The 18,239-nt window shown below is 43.4% G+C and overlaps 3 protein-coding genes and 1 non-coding gene across 8 annotated transcripts in view; 1 reads left to right on the top strand and 3 right to left on the bottom strand.

Moving 5' to 3' along the window:
* clcn3 (chloride channel 3) overlaps positions 1–6,835 on the bottom strand; it is a 48,520-nt gene extending 41,685 nt beyond the window's left edge. The window contains exons 1-2 of one of the 4 annotated variants that reach the window (XM_036987421.1): positions 6,494–6,835; positions 1,710–1,902 (exon numbers count right to left, since the gene is read on the bottom strand). In XM_036987421.1, the coding sequence (XP_036843316.1) occupies positions 1,710–1,875 (166 nt within the window). In that variant the 5' untranslated portion in view covers positions 1,876–1,902; positions 6,494–6,835. The remainder of the gene's footprint in view (positions 1–1,709; positions 1,903–6,493) is intronic. The other 3 variants (XM_021614871.2, XM_021614873.2, XM_036987425.1) reach the window with 3 other exon arrangements.
* A 51-nt stretch (positions 6,836–6,886) lies between these two features.
* On the bottom strand, positions 6,887–9,980 carry nit1 (nitrilase 1). Its single transcript, XM_021614880.2, has 6 exons — positions 9,630–9,980; positions 8,924–9,160; positions 8,667–8,770; positions 8,446–8,582; positions 8,199–8,324; positions 6,887–7,882 (listed from the first exon to the last, which is right to left on the bottom strand). Exons 1-6 carry the CDS (start codon positions 9,725–9,727, stop codon positions 7,613–7,615), a joined length of 972 nt encoding a protein of 323 aa, XP_021470555.1. The 5' UTR covers positions 9,728–9,980; the 3' UTR covers positions 6,887–7,612.
* LOC110531598 (prefoldin subunit 2) lies at positions 9,757–13,380 on the top strand. Of its 2 annotated transcripts, XM_021614881.2 has the most exons (5): positions 10,022–10,132; positions 10,676–10,720; positions 11,014–11,102; positions 11,404–11,527; positions 12,082–13,380. In XM_021614881.2, exons 1-5 carry the CDS (start codon positions 10,052–10,054, stop codon positions 12,259–12,261), a joined length of 519 nt encoding a protein of 172 aa, XP_021470556.1. In that variant the 5' UTR covers positions 10,022–10,051; the 3' UTR covers positions 12,262–13,380. The 2 variants fall into 2 exon arrangements, with proteins under 2 accessions (XP_021470557.1, XP_021470556.1); XM_021614882.2 differs by lacking the exon at positions 10,676–10,720 and having other exon boundaries at positions 9,757–10,132; positions 12,082–12,605.
* Positions 13,381–14,010: 630 nt separating this feature from the next.
* Positions 14,011–14,092, bottom strand: trnas-gcu. The gene has a single exon. It is a non-coding gene; the product is annotated as a tRNA-Ser (tRNA).
* Positions 14,093–18,239: the final 4,147 nt, after the last annotated feature.

The raw sequence follows: 18,239 nt of genomic DNA, 5'->3' as shown, positions 1-18,239 counted from the left end.
ACACACACATATGTGTAAAATAGTAATAAATTGGCCGATTGAATTGGTATCAGATTTTCTTGGTCCTTCAATAAAACCGGTATCGGCGTTGAAAAATCCTAATCGTCGACCTCTAATACCTAGTCAGTTGTACAACTGAATGCCTTCAACTGAAATGTGTCTTCCACATTTAACCACGCTGTAATCTGATTACAATATTTTTGCTGGTAACGTTTTCTAATCCGTTACTCCCTAACCTTGACAGCTTCCTATTTCAATGTTGGCCTTTCTTTTGCATTTCAAAGATGATGCAACAAAAATCTAAATAGAATTTTTTTTTTGTTTGTTTAATCTTTTACATCTATGGTGTTATATTCGCCTACATTAATTTCACATCTCCTCAAACTTCAAAGCGTTTCCTTTCAAATAGTATCAAGAATATGCATATCCTTGTTTCAGGTCCTGAGGTACAGGCAGTTAGATTTGGGTATGTCATTTTAGGCAGAAATTGAGATGAAGGGTCCTTTCCAGACGAGGTTTAATACAGGTAATCCATTTATAATCCTTCTTTCAGACTCACATATTCAGTTCAGACGCACTTAAAATTGTCACACAAAAAATTGTCACTGTAGCCAACTGTGACTTGTCATATTAAGGGAGTTGAGGGAGTCGTTTCTCTGTGATTTGTCATATTGAACATATCAGATAGGAGGGAGCTGTTTCTCTGGGACTTGTCATATTAAAACATCATAGCACAAATACATGAGGGAGTTGTTTCTCTGGGACTTGTCATATCAAACATCATATCAGATATGAGGGAGTTGTTTCTCTTTTGATCAGCTACTAGAACCCAAACCTAGAGCAGCAGCAGGAAGCCAGTGTAACTACGGTAACAATACATGACTCAGCAAATCAAGCATCGGGCCAGCAGGCAGCAACAGGAAACAAGCAGGAAAACCTATTAAAGCAGCAAATAAGGCCAAAAGAAGCACAACCATAAACCAAAATGTAACGCCACAAGTCAAGACCGCAAAGTAAACAGGAAGTGAAGCACAATGAATAGAGTAGTGAATGAGGTACCGCATGGATGGCGATAGCAGAGAAAGTATCAAAACAAAACAGGAATGGACAGTCTGGTTCCAGATCGGTTTCTTTGTACTATATTAGCCCAGTCCTATGGCCGTTGTCATGCAAAAACATGTTTGTTGATCTGGAACCAGGCTAATATGGACTAGGCTGTAAGCATAAAACAAAAACAAGATGGCGGGTAAGTTTGCAACCACCAATCGCTGGTATGGAGATGAGACAGCAGGCAGGAGACATCTGATGGAGGATGGTTTGGGATCAGGTGGCATGGATGGATGGAGATGGTTGTATGTTGGGAGCTGAAACAGGGATGGGGAGGGGGGGGGGGGTGAATCAACGGCACAGCAGCAGGCAGGGGCAGGAAAATATGTCACATTTCAGCTAGGGTAGTGAGCGACCCAACCGGCAAGGCAGCATTGAATGGGATCATCACTGCAAATTGGGCAAGCCGGCCAGGACACGATGTACAGTCACAACAACACAGCTCACAACACCCATCCATGGATGGACCCACAGCTTCCGGACCCTCTATCTGAACAAGTCAGCCCAGCCAGACCCTCTCCCCGTTGGGAACAGCAACCCAGCGCCATGGGCAGTTGTGGGGGTCTGATGGCGTAGTCAGCAGCGATTAGCAGTGGGCCTACCTGGTGAGGTGGTGTCTCCATCCAGAAGGTTGTCATCCTCGGAGGTGTGGAAGTCCATGACAACCCCTGTGCCATCCAGCAGCTCCTCGTCGCTGCTGGCGCTGGTGATACTGTTGTAGCCGTTCCTGTAGTAGCCGCTCCTGTTGAAGAGCTGCTCCGACTCCATTTAGCTACGCGCTACACACGCAGTGCCCTGGGTGGAGGGAACACACACACACTCAGATCACAGGGTAGGGCACTGTGGCGATGCCGTTGTAGCTGTTCCTGTGTAGTGGCTCCTGTAGTAACACACACACACACACTCAGGCAGACAAGGAAGTCCACGGGCTGGCTGATTAGGGAGTTGGAACCAGAGGGCCGAGTCTGGTAAAGGTTTCGGTTTCAAATTAGGTCTGACTCCGAACCTGGTACCAATCTCAGTGCAGGGTTGTTTCTAGTAGTGACGGAAGGAGGAAGGGGCGGGAGGTTATTAGAAGACATGAGTGTGAGCCGTCAGACCCAGACACTTCACTAAAGAGGAAGATGGATGAGGAAGAACAGCAGTAGCAGTAAACCCATATGATGTATCTCTCTACTGTCAGTATGGAGGACTGATGATGGAGGGCCCTGGTTGTGAACAACAGCCCATGTATCTCGTTACCTCCATCTGTCTGTCGGAGTGTGTGCTAGATAGTAGTAACGAGTCTGCATGCCCTGCACGTTGTGCACGACACCTCTCTGTCTGAATCTGAACTCTGTCGTTTTGTGTTTGTTCCTTTGTTTATATGGTCCCCACTCAGATGGAGATATCGATTCCTATTTGAAATATTTATACCTCTCCAGTCCATCAGTTATGTGGGGCATTTGTGCTGCATCCGTTTTGAGAATACACATGAATGCAAACAAAACATTTATGTGTGGGAAGAACTATACAGTGATGTGATGCTGGTTTAGAACAACACTCCTAGAGCACAGTAACTTCACTATTGTGCCCCCTAGTGTTGGCAGGGGAAAACAACACCTTCCAGATCAGAAATAAAATAAAAATGTATTCATCAACACGCTTTGTTAACAACAGGTGTAGACAAACAGTGAAATGCTTAATTACAGGCCCTTCCCAACAATGCAGAGTGAAAGAAAATAGAGCAATATTAGAAACGTTTTTTTTTTTTTTAAGTAATAACTACACAATGAGTAATGATAACTTGGACATATACAGACACAAGTCACAAGCTCATTATGACAGGAAGAAAGAGTCAGAAGTCCTCCTAGGCCTGATCCAGATCATTTGCACTCATCAACATACAACAATGAAAGCAAAAGGACATGATAGCTTAACTGATGTCACTACAGCTTATGTTTCATTCAAGTATAATCATTGCAGACACGGCTCTGTGAACACCACGTTGTGAGACAGACACACATCTCGTCACATCAACATTTTCTCATAGGTGTCTATGAAGGAAGAAACACACCAGAGAGCCTACATTTCACTAGCCTGGTCCCAAAACTTCATATACAGTAACCTACTATTTTCTATTGTTGTCATGCCAATACACCAACAGTCTGGACCACTAGGCTAACAACTCCCTCTCACCTGGAATGAAGAAATCAATTTGAGCTGGATCAAATCAAAGCATGAAATTAAATTCTGTTTGCTTTTAGAAGCTGGTTGAGAGAATGCCAAGAGTGTGCAAAGTTGTCATCAAGGCAAAGGGTGGCTACTTTGAAGAATCTAAAATATATTTTGATTTGTTTAAGACTTTTTTTGTATTAATACAAGATTCCATATATGTTATGTCATAGTTTTGATGAAAATTGTAAAAACAAAGAAAAACCCTTGAATGTGTGTCCAGAATTTTGACTGGTACCGTATGACATATGTTAGTAATTTAAATCTTGTTACATTTTCACATGGAACTGTCTGTTCCTACCCAGTCTGGAGAGGTGCATGTTTCTTCCTCTCACCTTTTCACAAGGTTGAGGTAAAGTCGTGAACATTATTGGTCAATTTAACAAACTTCAGGCTTCATTATCAACAGAGGGAAATGCTTAGTTTACAACCGCTCAATAACAGCCAATAGTGAAATTAACACTCCCAGGGGAGTCTCAGAACCAGCCTGACATGACAAACCAAACGGGTATGAAATGATCAATCATAAATTGGCTAAGTATCTTTATAGACTTCAATCCAACAGATGTCAGGTACATGAAGTTGCTTACTGCACACTAAGGCTAAGCTTTTGATCCCGTATCAGAACAAATACAGCATTAGGTTAAAGTTGACAGGATAATGACTTTATAAACAGCTACTAAAATGCAGTGATGGTCAAATCCATTTTAATTCCAGTCAATTCAGAAAATAAACCAAATTCCCCCCCCAAAAAAATATTTATTGAAAAGCTTTGAAGATAATTGGAATTTCAGTGTTCTTCCTGAATTGACTAGAATTTAAATGGAATTACCCCTGTAACAGTATAACTTTAGACCGTCCCCTCGCCCATACCCGGGTGCAAACAAGGGACCCTCTGCACACATCAACAACAGTCACCCACGAAGCATCGTTACCCATCGCTCCACAAAAGCCGCGGCCCTTGCAGAGCAAGGGGAACTACTACTTCAAGGTCTCAGAGCAAGTGACGTCACCGATTGAAACGCTATTTAGCGCGCACCACCGCTAACTAAGCTAGCGTTTCACATCCGTTACACCCCCAACCCTGCTACAATGGATACTTGTTCCTTATCAATTTTCACTCTGACATTTTAGAATGTGTGAGAGCAGTGAGGTGTGTAGAACATATGTGTTTGAATGGCAACAGCATTTTTGCCACCTCCTACAACTTATAGAGTAGAGGAGAAAGGGTTCTCTTCTGTCAGTAGTCAAGGAGCTAAGTGTTGCCAGGGGAGACTGTTGCTGGGATATGACTCAGCGTTTTGCCTGTCCCTCAGGTGATATGATCACATCTCCTGTAAGGCATAGTCCCCACTGCCAACACTACAGGTTGACTTGACACACCTCCAAATAAAATAAAAGCATAATATATATATATATATATATTTTTTAACTACTATACCTTCCCTACCTACTGTAATAATTAAGGATATAGCCTTATAATGCAAAACTGTTCAATTGCAAGTTGTGAGAAACCTTAAAAGGAACTTGTGTTGTCACATTGTAGAAGTGAGAGTTAAAAACGGATGATTCTTCTATAATATGTCAGCACTGTCATAGATGGAACACCAAATATGGACATGAATATTGTCTCTTAAATACTATGAATGCCACCCTGCACTTAAATAACATAAAGAGTACCAGCAGGCACCTAGTTCAGTCCACTTCAAGCACAATGGACTCCAACCGATGCTCTGGTCAAGAGCTCCAGAAGGCTAACTTAATCATGCAGCACTGAAAAGACAAGTGTGGCTCATGAGTTTATTAAGCAATTACATCTCATCATGCTAAGGGTCATGTATAAAATTATGAGCGGGCCATTATGTTGCCTACCATGGCTATGCCCCCATAGGATGACAATCCCCTCCTCCACAGGGCACGAGTGGTCACGGAATGGTTTGATGAGCATGAAAACGATGTAAATCATATGCCATGGCCGAATCAGTCACCAACTGAACGCTTATGGGAGATTCTGGAGCGGTGCCTGAGACAGCATTTTCCACCCCCAATAAAACACCAAATTATGGATTTTTTTGTGCAAGAATATTGGAGGGATGTGACACCAGAGTTCCAGACACTTGTAGACTCTATGCCAAGGTGCATTGAATCTGTTCTGGCTCGTGGTGGCCCAATTCCCCATTAGGACACTTTATGTTGGTGTTTCCTTTATTTTGGCAGTTACCTGTAGCTGCATGGGGCAAATGAATATGAGCAGAAACTAAAAAAAGACATCCACTTATCCTAAAAAAGCAAATTTTCACCCAAAGACATTGTGTTGTGAGGCCTGAGGTTCTTTCCTGTTGCTCACATGCAGAGGCCAACCTATGCCCCATACTCACCCTAGCATCATATTTTGCAGTATGTAGAACACAGCTGACACATTCCATTCAGGACAATGCATGGGTGAAAAGTAAGGAAGGAAAAATAAATATCACTATGCAATACCTCCATATAGATTTATGCCATAACATCTGCATGCAATACAAACTATATGTATCTCTGTTTTGCTGTGTAAGCTACCTTGCCACTAAATAAGCATGATTATACCAAGTTCCACTGCAACTACAGTATCTGTCACCACGCGCCTTTCTGATGTATCATGCCATGGGGGTGCTATGACATTTTTTTAAAGCTAGGTCAGCAGTGTTTCTGGATGATACAACAAATGTTATAACTTACAATGACATCATCCTAAATGTCACATAAAAGATGCCGCCAGCTAGTTAGAACCACAAATAAGTACGATTTATCTGCGAATAACTGTCTCGTAGTATGATATAAAAGCCAACTAGAATTTTGCTAACAAACAAGCTACGACTGGCAGGGGCTCGAGCGCTCCTTCATAACATCAGATGGTTAAGGGGGGCCTGATCGATTTTGATGCAACTCCACCATTTGGTATGGTGAATTTCACAAAGCGATTTCTTATTATATGCATAACTGACCTGTCAAACTTCTCTATAAATGCATCATATGCTGAATATGTGCAACATCATTATGGTGACAATTATTTAAAGCATAATGCATGGAGAGATGAGCAACATGTATTCAGTTAAAATTGCGAACGGTAGTTACGATAGTGTGTCAAATATAACCTCATCACATCGCGGTGTGCACCAGCAACATACTTTACCTTTGCAATCCCTATTCCACCCGGGACATACCGAATCATCCTTTTCTTGAGTAGAAACGGAGAGTTTTTACTCAAATATATTTGACATTCTCCCCATGTTTTTTTTGTCCCGCTCCTGTGGGTCGTCACTAGTTAATTCATACATACATAAAGTAATAAACCCCGCCTATTTCTACAATTTCGATTATTTTTTAAACCTAACCGTAACCACACTGCTAACCTTATGACTAACCCTAACGTTAAATTAAGACCAAAAGTTATTTTTTGTTTTCATGATATTAACGACTTTGTGGCTGTACTGTCTAGTGGGGGGGAAATCCTGTACCGGTGACGTTAACATCCGGTTTCTTGATCTCACGCCGTCGTAAGGAGCGATAGAAGAAGCAAAGAGGCTGGATTTGACATTATTATTAAAATGTTTCATCAAGTACAATAAAACAATATACATTAAAAGCCAAAACTATGACATTGAATTGGGAATAGTCAGAGTGCAATGTTTTAGATTTGAAGGCAAACAAGATCATATGACACATTTCTAGCAAACAAAGGATTTGACCTATATAATGAATGTATTATTAAACTGATTCTTTCATCCATGTCCTCATTTCATCCATCATAACACACACATACAGTGCTTCATTGGAAACCCCCATGCATTTGGTAAGAGAGGAATATCTTCTGGTCATGGCTAACATTGGATTGTGGCTAGAAAATCTAGTTTCTCTTGTTTGAAAGGTCAAAAAGCCAGAAAGTCAATCACATCTTTAAAAGCTGGTGAACTTCTTGATTACAGCATCATAACTCATTTGTGGTATAAAAAAAAAGAGTGTAAAATCCTCATACCAATATCACCATCTACTGGTTGTATACCAACTTTGACATCATTAACATGGTAAATCTGCTCTTCCAGTGTTTTTTTTTTCTGATAGGAACGTGCTTATGTCTCAATTCTCCACCCTTTTCCCTGAAATTTGATTGTACCCACATGGATTAAAAATTATAGGATTGGTGTAATGGCCACATGCTTACGCCAATCCTATGCTGTTAAATCTATGTGGGGGAGTGCACAAGTGCACACTTCAAGAAAAAGTGTGGAGAATTAGGACACACATTTGATTGTCATTCCTTTCCACCCAAACTGTAGTAGAAGCTAGTGTCTCTGCGATGTTGCTGCACAGGCATGTTTCTCTGTGTGTCCCTGAGCTTCTCCAAGTCAATCTCCAGCAGAGCCATGCCTGTGTTCTCTCCTCCACAGTCCCCCATCACCACCCCCCAGGGGTCCACAGCCAGGGCGTGGCCGTACGACGAACGCTTCTCATGGTGACTGCCCACTTGGGCTGCAGCAAGGACAAAGCACTGGGTCTCAATGGCCCTGGCGCGAAGCAACACCTGCGGTTAGAAGAGCAGCGTGTTTTATATTGGTCCTCATTCTTCAATACTGGTCCTAAAGAGTCGGATCCACAGGGGTTCTAGCCCAGTACTAAGGCACCTGAATCAACTAATGAAGTGTATGATTTGAATCAGGTGTGTAAGTATTGGACTGGAACAAAAGCCTGCATACCCTGTGGGTCCCCAAGACCATGTTCGAACAACACTGTTATAACTTGTATTAAAACATAGAAATAGCAGTGCTAGAAATAGTAGCTAGTAGAAATTATAGTGCAAGACAGAAGAAGATGCGTGTTTCTGCAAAAATCTATCCCACCTCCCAATGGGCAGCTCCTGTGGCCACAGTGAACGCTGACGGGTAGGTCAGAATCTCCGCCCCCTGTCGCAGCAGGGCCAATGACAGCTCAGGGAACCTCAGGTCATAACAGATACCCAGTCCCACCTGGAACACAATACAGTGACAGAATACTGGGGTGGTAGATCTAAGAATCTGGTGTACAAAGATGGAGGTTAGTTGCAATAACAATTCAATGAGAGCAGGATTGGTGGAATCATAGAATGACCTTGCCAATGGGAGTTTGAACTGGAGGAATGAGGCTGGATCCAGGTATGGTGAAGGCACTCTCTTTTAAGGACACGCCTCTTCCTGGCAGCTCCACATCAAACAAGTGGGACTTCCTGTATACGGACACTATATCACCTGTAGGGTTAAGTGAAAGTGTCAGCACTTCAGTGTGTGTGTGTGTGTGTGTGTGTGTGTGTGTGTGTGTGTGTGTGTTCATACCCTTTTCATTTATGATGATGTGACTGTTGTAGATTCGCCTGTCCGTCTCCCAGTCATGCCCTCTCTCATGAAACCCTCCAAGAGAGAGCCACACGCTCAGCTTCCTAAGAAAGGGCAGATGTGGATTAACTGCAAAAACACTAATCAATAACAGAACAAGATGAGATGAAGTCCCCCATTCAATAATTATTATTAGACTAGGATGTAATAGAAATGAATAGAATAGACAACCACACTCAGTAGCTAGGAGTACTCACTTGGCAAGCAGTGTGTAGCGTGAGATAATGTCTCCTGTTAGCCTCTCAGACAGATTCAGGGTCTCCTCTCGACTAGAGCCGATGTAGTCAAACCCCTCAGGTAGGAAAACCATGCTGGCTCCACCCTCTTTTGCCGCCTGCACCAATCGCCTGCAGGCAGTGAAGTTGGCCTCCTTGTCAGGGGTTGCGGTCACCTGGCACACCGCTGCCACTGGATGAGGCGATGATGATGACATCCTGGAAAGAAAGACACTTGAGTTTAGATTAAGTCGGGCGGCAAGTAGCCTAGTGGTTAGAGCATTGGGCCAGTAACCGAAATGTTGATAGATCAAATCCCAGAGCTGACGAGGTAAAAATCTGGCATTCTGCCCCGGAACAAAGCAGTTAGCCCACTAGGCCAACATTGTAAATAAGAGTTTGTTCTTAACTGACTTGCCTAGTTTTTTTTTTTTTAAGTCACGTATCTAAAGGGTTAATGTTAGTGTAAGAGGTAAAAAATATGTGGCTAGTTATAATAGCTGAACATTACTAATTGACCTACAGTCACAAGTCAGTGACACTAGTAGACCTTGACAGAAAATGAATTAAAGGCAATAAGTTTTAATTTTAGAATAACCAATTCAACCCTAATCCCCCATTTATAATAGGCTATGGTAACAGACACATGCATTGTAAAAAACGTTAAAAGGTTGACTGGTGTCGTTACCTTTGATGCACCCAAATGCAGCTCGAGCCCCAAGACGAATGACAGTCCAGTAAATGTTTCACCCTAGTTCTTCTCAAACTGCACCTGAGCACGAACATTGGCTTGACGCAAGTGTCAAAACAAATCTGTCTATATCCGACTGAGCAACACCAGAAAGTCTCTTCTTTGCTCGTGCTGTACTTTGGACTCTGTTTTAATTTCAAGTTAATGCCAAATCCAGTCAGTAAAGTATCAAAACATCAACAATGTAACTACCTACGTTGTGTTTGCGGCGCCAAATTCGCACGACTATGAGACAAGCTAGCACAACATTCTTCATGTGTTGTTTTGATTACGATTTTCCTAACAGGCAATCACATGAGACAGCTCAAGATGGTAAGCCTTGGGCCCTCAGCCCCCACCACTAGCGACACCTTTCCAAGATGGCAGCGAACAGTAGCAGCACGGTTAGCAAACCCAGCAACATTATCGGGGGGAAACAATCAGGGCCGTCGGCCGAGCAGGTATCCCCACTCTCCTTTAACTCCGTAACTGTCAGAATCTTCATGTGTTGTTAGCAAATGCTGTTTAATAGTTGCGGGCTTTGAGATACAAACCTGGACTTGCCAGTCACGCCTCTGGCTAGTTAGCAAGCTAGCTATCTAGCTAGCTCGCTCCCATCGTCTGCTTCCTACTAGTGTGTTCCTCAAAACTGATATTTTATGATTTAGAGGCCAAGTCTGGTATCAGTCGTATTCACAATACCTCATTGAGTTTATAATAATTTTAGTTAACTGAAATCTGTTAGTCTGACTAGGTTTCTATCAGTATTCATTAACGTAAGATACTCAGGCGAATTGCAAGGAAGGGATTAGTTGTGTTGTCGAGCAGATGAGAAACAATTTCTGCCTGTCACAGTTCGTGCTATTAGCGTCGCTCTCCCTTGCCAATCAGTGGCATACAGAACCGCATTAGTAATACAGCCAGTTTGACAAATCACAAATAAACGACTATTGTATTTACTTGTAGCTAATCAATAAATGGTCTGATAATATTTCCTTTTCCAGGTAGGCCTATATAACGAAGCTTTTTGCAACTTTGTTCAATCTAATGTAAGTTCAGAAATCTGTGTGTGTTGTGGCTCCCCTGAGTTGGTAGAGCATGGTGCTTGCAACGCTAGGATCATGGTTTCGACTCCCACTAGGGACTCGGATACGAATATGTATGTATGTATGCATGCACTACTGTAAGAGAGCTTTGACACTGACTAAAGTTGTTGCCCACGCAGGCCTTCCCGCAGGTCACCAGATTTTTCAGTCACTTTGTATTAAAGGGTTTGCTAAAGGGCATATATATATTATAATGAGAGAATGTTTTAATGTGATCTGTTTGGTGTGTTCAAAAGGTTGTGGCTGCATTTCAGAGGATGCGCTCAGAACAGCGCAGCATGGCCTCAAAGGCTGCAGAGCTGGAGATGGAGATCAACGAGCACAGGTAACTACAGTACTAGTTACCGCTTCTATTTCACTCACTGTTCACCTCTGTGGACTTAACTATGGGCTTGGCCACAGAGAGGAATAATCTTTGATAAGTCTGTAAGGTGTTAGAGATGAGAGATTTGGACACTGGGGGGTGAATCAAGTCTTCCTTGGATTCCTAATTTCCTCTCCTCGCCTCCCTCTCAAAATGCATTGGAGGAAAGGGACCAAAGGGAGGACCATAATATCTTAACTTTTTGATTTTTGATATTCACCCTTATTACATTCCTCTCACAACTTGCTTATTTTTTTCTCAGCCTAGTCATCGAGACCCTAAAAGACGTGGATCCAACCAGGAAGTGCTTCCGACTGGTGGGCGGGGTGCTCGTGGAGAGGACGGTTAAGGAAGTCTTACCAGCTCTGGGAAGCAATAAAGAACAGGTAAGCTTTTGTTTGCTTGCTCTTTGGGGTATAATCTGGGGTTGCTGTAAAGCACTTTGTAATGACTGTTGTAAAAAGGGCTGTCTAAAATAAGATTGCTTGATGAGAAGATACCATTAATTTATTAACGTGTTCATGATGTGGTGGCCATGAGCATAGTCTGACTGGGGAAGAAGACCTCTAACCTTCTGGTTCCAAAGTACTCCAGCCACACTACAGTCCAAACACTCCAGTCGCATAACGTTCCCAAGAGGACAATCTCGCTTGGAAGTGTTTTTAATAAAGAAAAAGCACTAGAGCAACTGACGCCTCCGACAAGAATGCCGGCCTTTACTTTATTTTCATTTCCTGACAATTCTGCATGTTAAATCACTACCGTTCGTTGACACCCAGCACATAATCAACTGCACACGATCAACGTTAATTATGGTGCGTCTTTCCTTTAACATAATTACCAATGCTATAGGTTGTTGCAATACTATCTTGTAAAACTAAATCACTGCTGATCATACATCATGATTATCATTCTGCTGTCCCCTCTCTTTTCCTTACAGATATCAAAGATTGTAGAGTCCCTCAACATACAGATGCAGACAAAAGGCCGGGAGCTCACGGAGTATCGGGAAAAATACAATATCCGATTGGTGGGAGAAGGAGAGGAAGGACAGGGCAAATCGGCAGCTACCTCCAATGGGGGCGGGTCTAAAGGCGGTGCCGGCGTTCTAGTTTCGTAGCTTTGTGTGTGGAGACTTTAGTGCGATAGGAAATTGTGCGGAATGCCATCGAGCATCGAGTCAGCACAGATCCTGGAAGGCATTTCAAAGGCGTTTGACGTTTGACGTGTGTCTTGCATGAAAGAAATTATATAATTAACCAATGTCACAAGGGCCAGATTATCCAGAACATTCATTTCAGATCAAAGTGATCCCTTTTCACCTGTAGTTCAACAAAACTTAAACCAACATTTCACTTACACTCTGGTTTAATTACAAGCCTTTCGCCTTTTACTCAAGACGGTGTTTCATCAAAATCTTACGGGATGATTGTTGTAAAAGACATGCCTTCTTGATGACCATGTATTGATTTGAAGTTTATTTATACTCTATTGTCAGTCATATTTCAATGTATATTATGATCCTGTTGTTGGGGGCTCTGTTTTTGAGGTTTGTCTCTGGCATGCTGTAAAATAATGCTTGCAAAAGGAATGACAATCTGATTGGAAAAACACTTCATAACAACGCACTGTATCGTTTCAATCTTTCTTGAAGGTGCACTGTGCAGAAATAGCTCTGCCATTTCCTCGTTGCTAAAATTCTAGTAGTTCTCCTAATTTCAGTTTGTGACAAAACAAGCAAGTGTAGGAAATCATTGTACGCTCTAAACTGCTGTGAAATATATTTTTCCATAACCAAAATATTGTTTTTTCAGCTGTTGGAAGCTGGTGTACAAAACCTAAATTAAAAGAAGCAAAAAATGAAACTTAAGATCAGGGAGCATAGAAATTGCGCTCACAGAACATATTTGCTGCTTCTTAGACTTGTGTTCAATGATAATGACAGATCTATAACTCACATTTCTATGTGCATTTGAGAGAAGAAAAAAACAGTGTGCCCAGAGTATCTGGATAACGTAAAATCAGCCTCCCAAACGGCAGCCTGTTCCCTATATAGCGGACTACTTTTTCTGAGGGTGCCATTTCAGACACATAGCTGATGTATTGGTATAGTCTTAGGTGCCCCCAAAGTATCTGAAGCACACAGCCCTAAATTACATTATCTATCACCATGTAGTTGTGTGGAGAAAATTCGTTTTTTTGTGTGAATGTTTAGGAATAAAAATAAATGTAAACATGGTTTCTGATGTCTGCTGCTTTTTGCCTGTATATACATAATATATAAGTCATATTATACAATCAGTTTGCTGGTGGTCACTGTTTCAAGCGTCTTTAGCAAGCCGCCAGCAGTCTCGTTCTGCTGTGGGGACCGTTTCATCGGCAAATACCTGAAATACCACATGAAACAAACCTGGACAACATCTTCAGAGGATGGACCTACCAGCTGTCATGAACAGAGCTATGGTATGCCATCCCCCGGCGCAAGTAAGTCAACTATACAGTACCTGTTAGAAGGGTGCGTTAATGACGTTCATACAGTACCCATACAAATAAGGTTTGGATTGTGTGTCCAGGATAGGCGATGGAACTGTACACAGCAACATGAACATGCTCTTGGTACTTACTGTATATAATCGATCATTCATACATCTATCACGATTTAGTGAAGTAAAGAGTTTGGCTATACAACATGTTTTAATGTAACGTTAGAATAGTTTCATAGGAGGCTATGGTACTGGTGGTTTTGACCAAGATCGTCTTAATTTCAACAAACACGGATATAGACTATTTGGCAGATAGTGTTTGTTCAAGTACTGTTCAAACTAGTTACATTATAGCACTAATATTCGTGAGATGGGAAAATAATTGACGACGAGGATGGGATTCGAACCCACGCGTGCAGAGCACAATGGATTAGCAGTCCATCGCCTTAACCACTCGGCCACCTCGTCCTCTGCGTATACTTTAGAAGCAACAATACAATTTATCTCAAGTTCACGACAAACCAGTGTTTTTTATTTTATTAATTTTGCTATATTGGCTTTTCATATTCAAGATACAATTTTCATAAAAGTGCTAGCTAGCCGCACAGCATAATTGAACGTCCAGCTGTTTGCTATGAACGCAATAAATGCTCCATTATGTCAAACTCTATATGCCCTTCTATTCTAGGGTTTGTGGTAACATGAAAAGCGCATAGACAATTACACAGTTGTCCCTACTCCAAACACACAAGTCTGAGGTTGAGGCTAGCGATCAATCTTTGATTAAAAAAACAATCAAACTTTACTCGGCACGACTGTGCTGAGATTGGGTCAGAGGTGGTAGGAGATAGTGATGGATAAGAAAGTGAAGCATAGTGGTACGAATGAAGGAGGGAGTAAGAAAAATAAAGCGGGATAGAAAGGGAGAAGGGGTTTGAAGGGGGGCGTGAGGTCTATGGAGGCAGAAAAGGAAGTTTGAGGAGAGCAACATAGTTTCCAAAGCTAGCCGCAGTTCGGAGGTAGAAAGTGCCGAGGAAGGGCAAGATAAATCGCGAGGGGAGCATGGAGGTGAGGACCATAAAGTGATTCTGAAGTTTAGGGAGGAAGGAGGAGTTGGGGCGATGAGTACGATAAGGTTGACGGCTGTGATAAAATAGTTGATTGGGGAAGTTGTCAATGCTAAAGTGTTAAGAGATGGGAGCTTGTTGGTATTCTGTAAGGACATGGCGCAGAGGAAAAACGCTCTCAGAGTGACGCAAATAGGGAAGTGTAAGGTGGTGTGGAGCAGCTGGACTGATCAAGCAGGGAAGCAGTGGATTAAAGGGGTGATAACAGGAGTGCCTGTGAGTGTTAGCACTATAGAGGTACAATTTGAGAGGAGGCGTTCTAGTGTGTTCAAAGATTGCAAGCAACAAGGGGTGGAGTTAGGGTAGATTCTGTTACTGTCTATTCTGTTACACTTCAAGGACTGGGTACTGCCAAATAAAGTAACCATAGGATATATGAGTTATTACGTGAGGGCTTTATGTACCAACGCCTTTAAGATGTTATAAATGCCAGAAGTTTGGGCATGTGGCAACAGTCTGTAAAGAGAAAAATAGGTGTGCCAGGTGTGGAGGGGAGCATGAGTATGGGAAGTGTTGGGATGGTGTACAAACAAAGTGCTGCAGCTGTGGTGGTGCTCATAGTGGGTGTGCGGCAATGAAGCAGGCAGTGGAGGTGCAACAAGTGAGAGTGGAGAGAAGGGTGTCATGCAGAGGCAGTGAGGGTGATCCAGGGAGATACAGGTTCAAGGGCAAGATGGTTAGGAGCATCTAGACCGGGGATTACGGGGCAGGTGGGCGGCAATATGGTATACATAGATATTTTTGTAAAGAAAATCAGCAATTTCGTGGTATCCAATTGGTAGTTACAGTCTTGTCTCATCGCTGCAACTCCTGTACGGTCTCCGAAGAGGCGAAGGTTGAGATCCCTGAGTCCTCAGAAACACAACCCAACAAAGCCGCACTGCTTCTTGACACAATGCCCTCTTAACCCAGAAGCCAGCCACACCAACATGTCCAAGAAAACACCGTACACCTGGCGACCGTGTCAGCGTGCATGCGCCCAGCCTGCCACGCCACCGGACTCACTAGAGCGTGATGGGACAAGGACATCCCTGCCGGCCAAACCCTCCCCTAACCCGGACGACGCTGGGCCAATTGTGTGCCGCCCCATGGGCCGGCTGAGACAGCGGCTGGCCTCAAACCAGGATCTCTAGTGGCACAGCTTGCAAGTGCGATGCAGTGCCTTAGACCACTGCACCACTTGTTGTTCATAAGGACAGAGATGTAGGGGGAGGGGGGTGATGTGCTACCTTTTAAAAGCAAGTACGGGTGCTAGTGGTAGTGAACTACTAAAACCCCTGGAAGATATTGGACCTGGAAGTGCTGAAGAGGGTGGAGGGCCAGGATAGAAGTAATGTGGTGTGGGGATTTTAATGGGGGGGCAGATGGATCTAAATGGCCAGGTAATGGAAAATCTAATGGAAATTAAAGATCTGTTGTGCCTGAATGATGGCTGGGGGACCAGGATTGATGTAGCCACAGGGAAAGGCTCTACCTTGGACCTCACTCTGGTATCTAGTGCGATGGCAGGAATCTGTGAGTGGGAGGTATGGGAGGAGTCGACAGTAGGGAGTGATTATTACCCCATAGTATGCACAGTAGGCCGGAGTGAGGACGAGGTGTCAGTGGATGGAGTAGGCAGGTGGGTGTTTGGAAGGACAAAGTGGGATCAGTTTCAGGAGCTGAGTGAGCAGGTGATGGCTCGGGTGGATATGAGAGGGGATGTGGATAGTATGAATAACTGGGTGAGAACAGCGTTAGTGGGGGCAGCTACTGAGGATATACCTAAGAGTTCAGGGAGGAGAAGGAGGAAAGCAGTCCCGTGGTGGACAGAAGAGTGTGGCAATGCTGAGAAGTAGGAACAGGGCATTTAGAATACTGAAAAGGATGCATAACTTCCAACATCTGATTCAGTATTATCAGGCCCTGGTGAGAACTATCCGTCAGGCAAAGAGGTCATGTTGGCGTCGGTTCTGTGACACCATTGGAAGGGCGACACCTGCGAGAGAAGTGTGGAGGATGGTTAAGAGGATGAGTGGGGTCAGAAGGGAGTGGGATTATCCAGTGTTGATGAGTGGGAAGGATGTGGCAGTAACAGATGATGAGAGATGATGGCCAGAGCATTTGTCCAAGTGCATAGCTCAGCAAATTTGTCAGAGGGGCAGAGGGAGAACGAGAGAGGAGCATCCTGGGGCACTAGATAGGAGGGAGGATAGGAGGGACGCTAACTTACTTCCTGGAGAGCAGGGGGTTAGTATCGCAACATCAGAGTGGGTTCAGGAACGGTAGGGGAACTATGGACCCAGTGCTCTGCTTAAAAGCAGAGGTCAGGAAGGCTCAGGTGAACAAGGAGACTGTTGTAGCTATCTTTTTTTATGTGGAGAAGGCATATGATGTGGAAGGAGGGGTTGTTAATCAAGCTTGATATTATGGGGGCAGGAGGAAGAACGTACAACTGGATAAAGGATTTCCTGTTTGGAAGGTCTATCCTTTTGAGGGTGGGGAAGTCACTATCAGGCAGCTACCTGGTGGATAACGGTACACCACAGGGGAGTGTGATTCATCCTCTGTTGTTCTCAATCATGATCAATAATGTTTACTCTCAGGTACAGCCAGATATTGGGAGGTTGTTATTTGCAGATGATGGGGCCTCATGGAAGAGGGGAAGAAATGTGCCATACATAGTCAGGAAGTTACAGGAAGCAAGTGAGGAGGTAGAGCAGTGGGCATTAATGTGGGAATTCCGGTTCTCTGTAGAGAACTCAGACAGTGTTCTTTACCAGAAGGAAGGTGGGAGATGAGGTATGCTTGAGGTTATATGGGAAAAACTTGGAGAGGGTGGGGTTCTTCAGGTTCCTTGGGGTAAACGTTGACACTAGACTGACCTGGGCAAAACACATTGAGTGTTGGGAAAGTGTAAGAAGGTGCTCAAATGTGATGCACTGTCTGACAGGGAAGGAGTGAGGGGCTGGGCGTTCCTCATTGAGGATAATGTATGTTGCATTGATCCAATCTGTAATAGACTATGGCAGTATTGCGTATGGTTGGGCAGCCCGGACCTCATTGGAAAAGCTAGATGTCATACTGGAGCAAGGACTCAGAATATGTAGAGGGGTGTTTCGGACATCCCCAGTGGCTGCACTACAGGTGGAGATGGGGGATATGCCATTGCAGATTAGGAGACAGCAGCTACCATTTTTTTTTCACCTATATTTAACCATGGTAGGCTAGTTGAGAACAAGTTCTCATTTACAACTGCGACCTGGCCAAGATAAAGCAAAGCAGTGCGACACACAGTTACACATGGAATAAACAAACATACAGTCAATAACATAATAGAGAAACAGTATATATACAGTGTGTGCAAATGAGGTAAGATAAGGACATAGGCCATAGTGGGGAAATAATTACAATTTAGCAATTAAACACTGGAGTGATAGATGTGCAGAAGATGATTGTGCAAGTAGCGATACTGGGGTGCAAAGGAGGGGGAAAAAACAGTATGGGGA

Source organism: Oncorhynchus mykiss, chromosome 9 (genome assembly GCF_013265735.2).
Source record: "Oncorhynchus mykiss isolate Arlee chromosome 9, USDA_OmykA_1.1, whole genome shotgun sequence".
NCBI lineage: Eukaryota > Metazoa > Chordata > Actinopteri > Salmoniformes > Salmonidae > Oncorhynchus > Oncorhynchus mykiss.
The sequence above is the reverse complement of the archived record's forward strand: the minus strand, read 5'-3'. Positions and strand labels throughout refer to the sequence as shown.

Bases quoted from the DNA above. Each gene is read 5' to 3' on its own strand.
- LOC110531598 (XM_021614881.2), top strand. From the start codon at position 10,052: ATGGCAGCGAACAGTAGCAGCACGGTTAGCAAACCCAGCAACATTATC. The intron at 10,721-11,013 runs GTAAGTTCAGAA...TGTGTTCAAAAG, and splicing joins GCAACTTTGTTCAATCTAAT to GTTGTGGCTGCATTTCAGAG. The intron at 11,103-11,403 runs GTAACTACAGTA...TTTTTTTCTCAG, and splicing joins ATGGAGATCAACGAGCACAG to CCTAGTCATCGAGACCCTAA.
- nit1 (XM_021614880.2), bottom strand. From the start codon at position 9,727: ATGTTCGTGCTCAGGTGCAGTTTGAGAAGAACTAGGGTGAAACATTTA. The intron at 8,771-8,923 runs GTGAGTACTCCT...GCCCTTTCTTAG, and splicing joins CGCTACACACTGCTTGCCAA to GAAGCTGAGCGTGTGGCTCT. The intron at 8,325-8,445 runs GTCATTCTATGA...ATTGTGTTCCAG, and splicing joins TTCAAACTCCCATTGGCAAG to GTGGGACTGGGTATCTGTTA.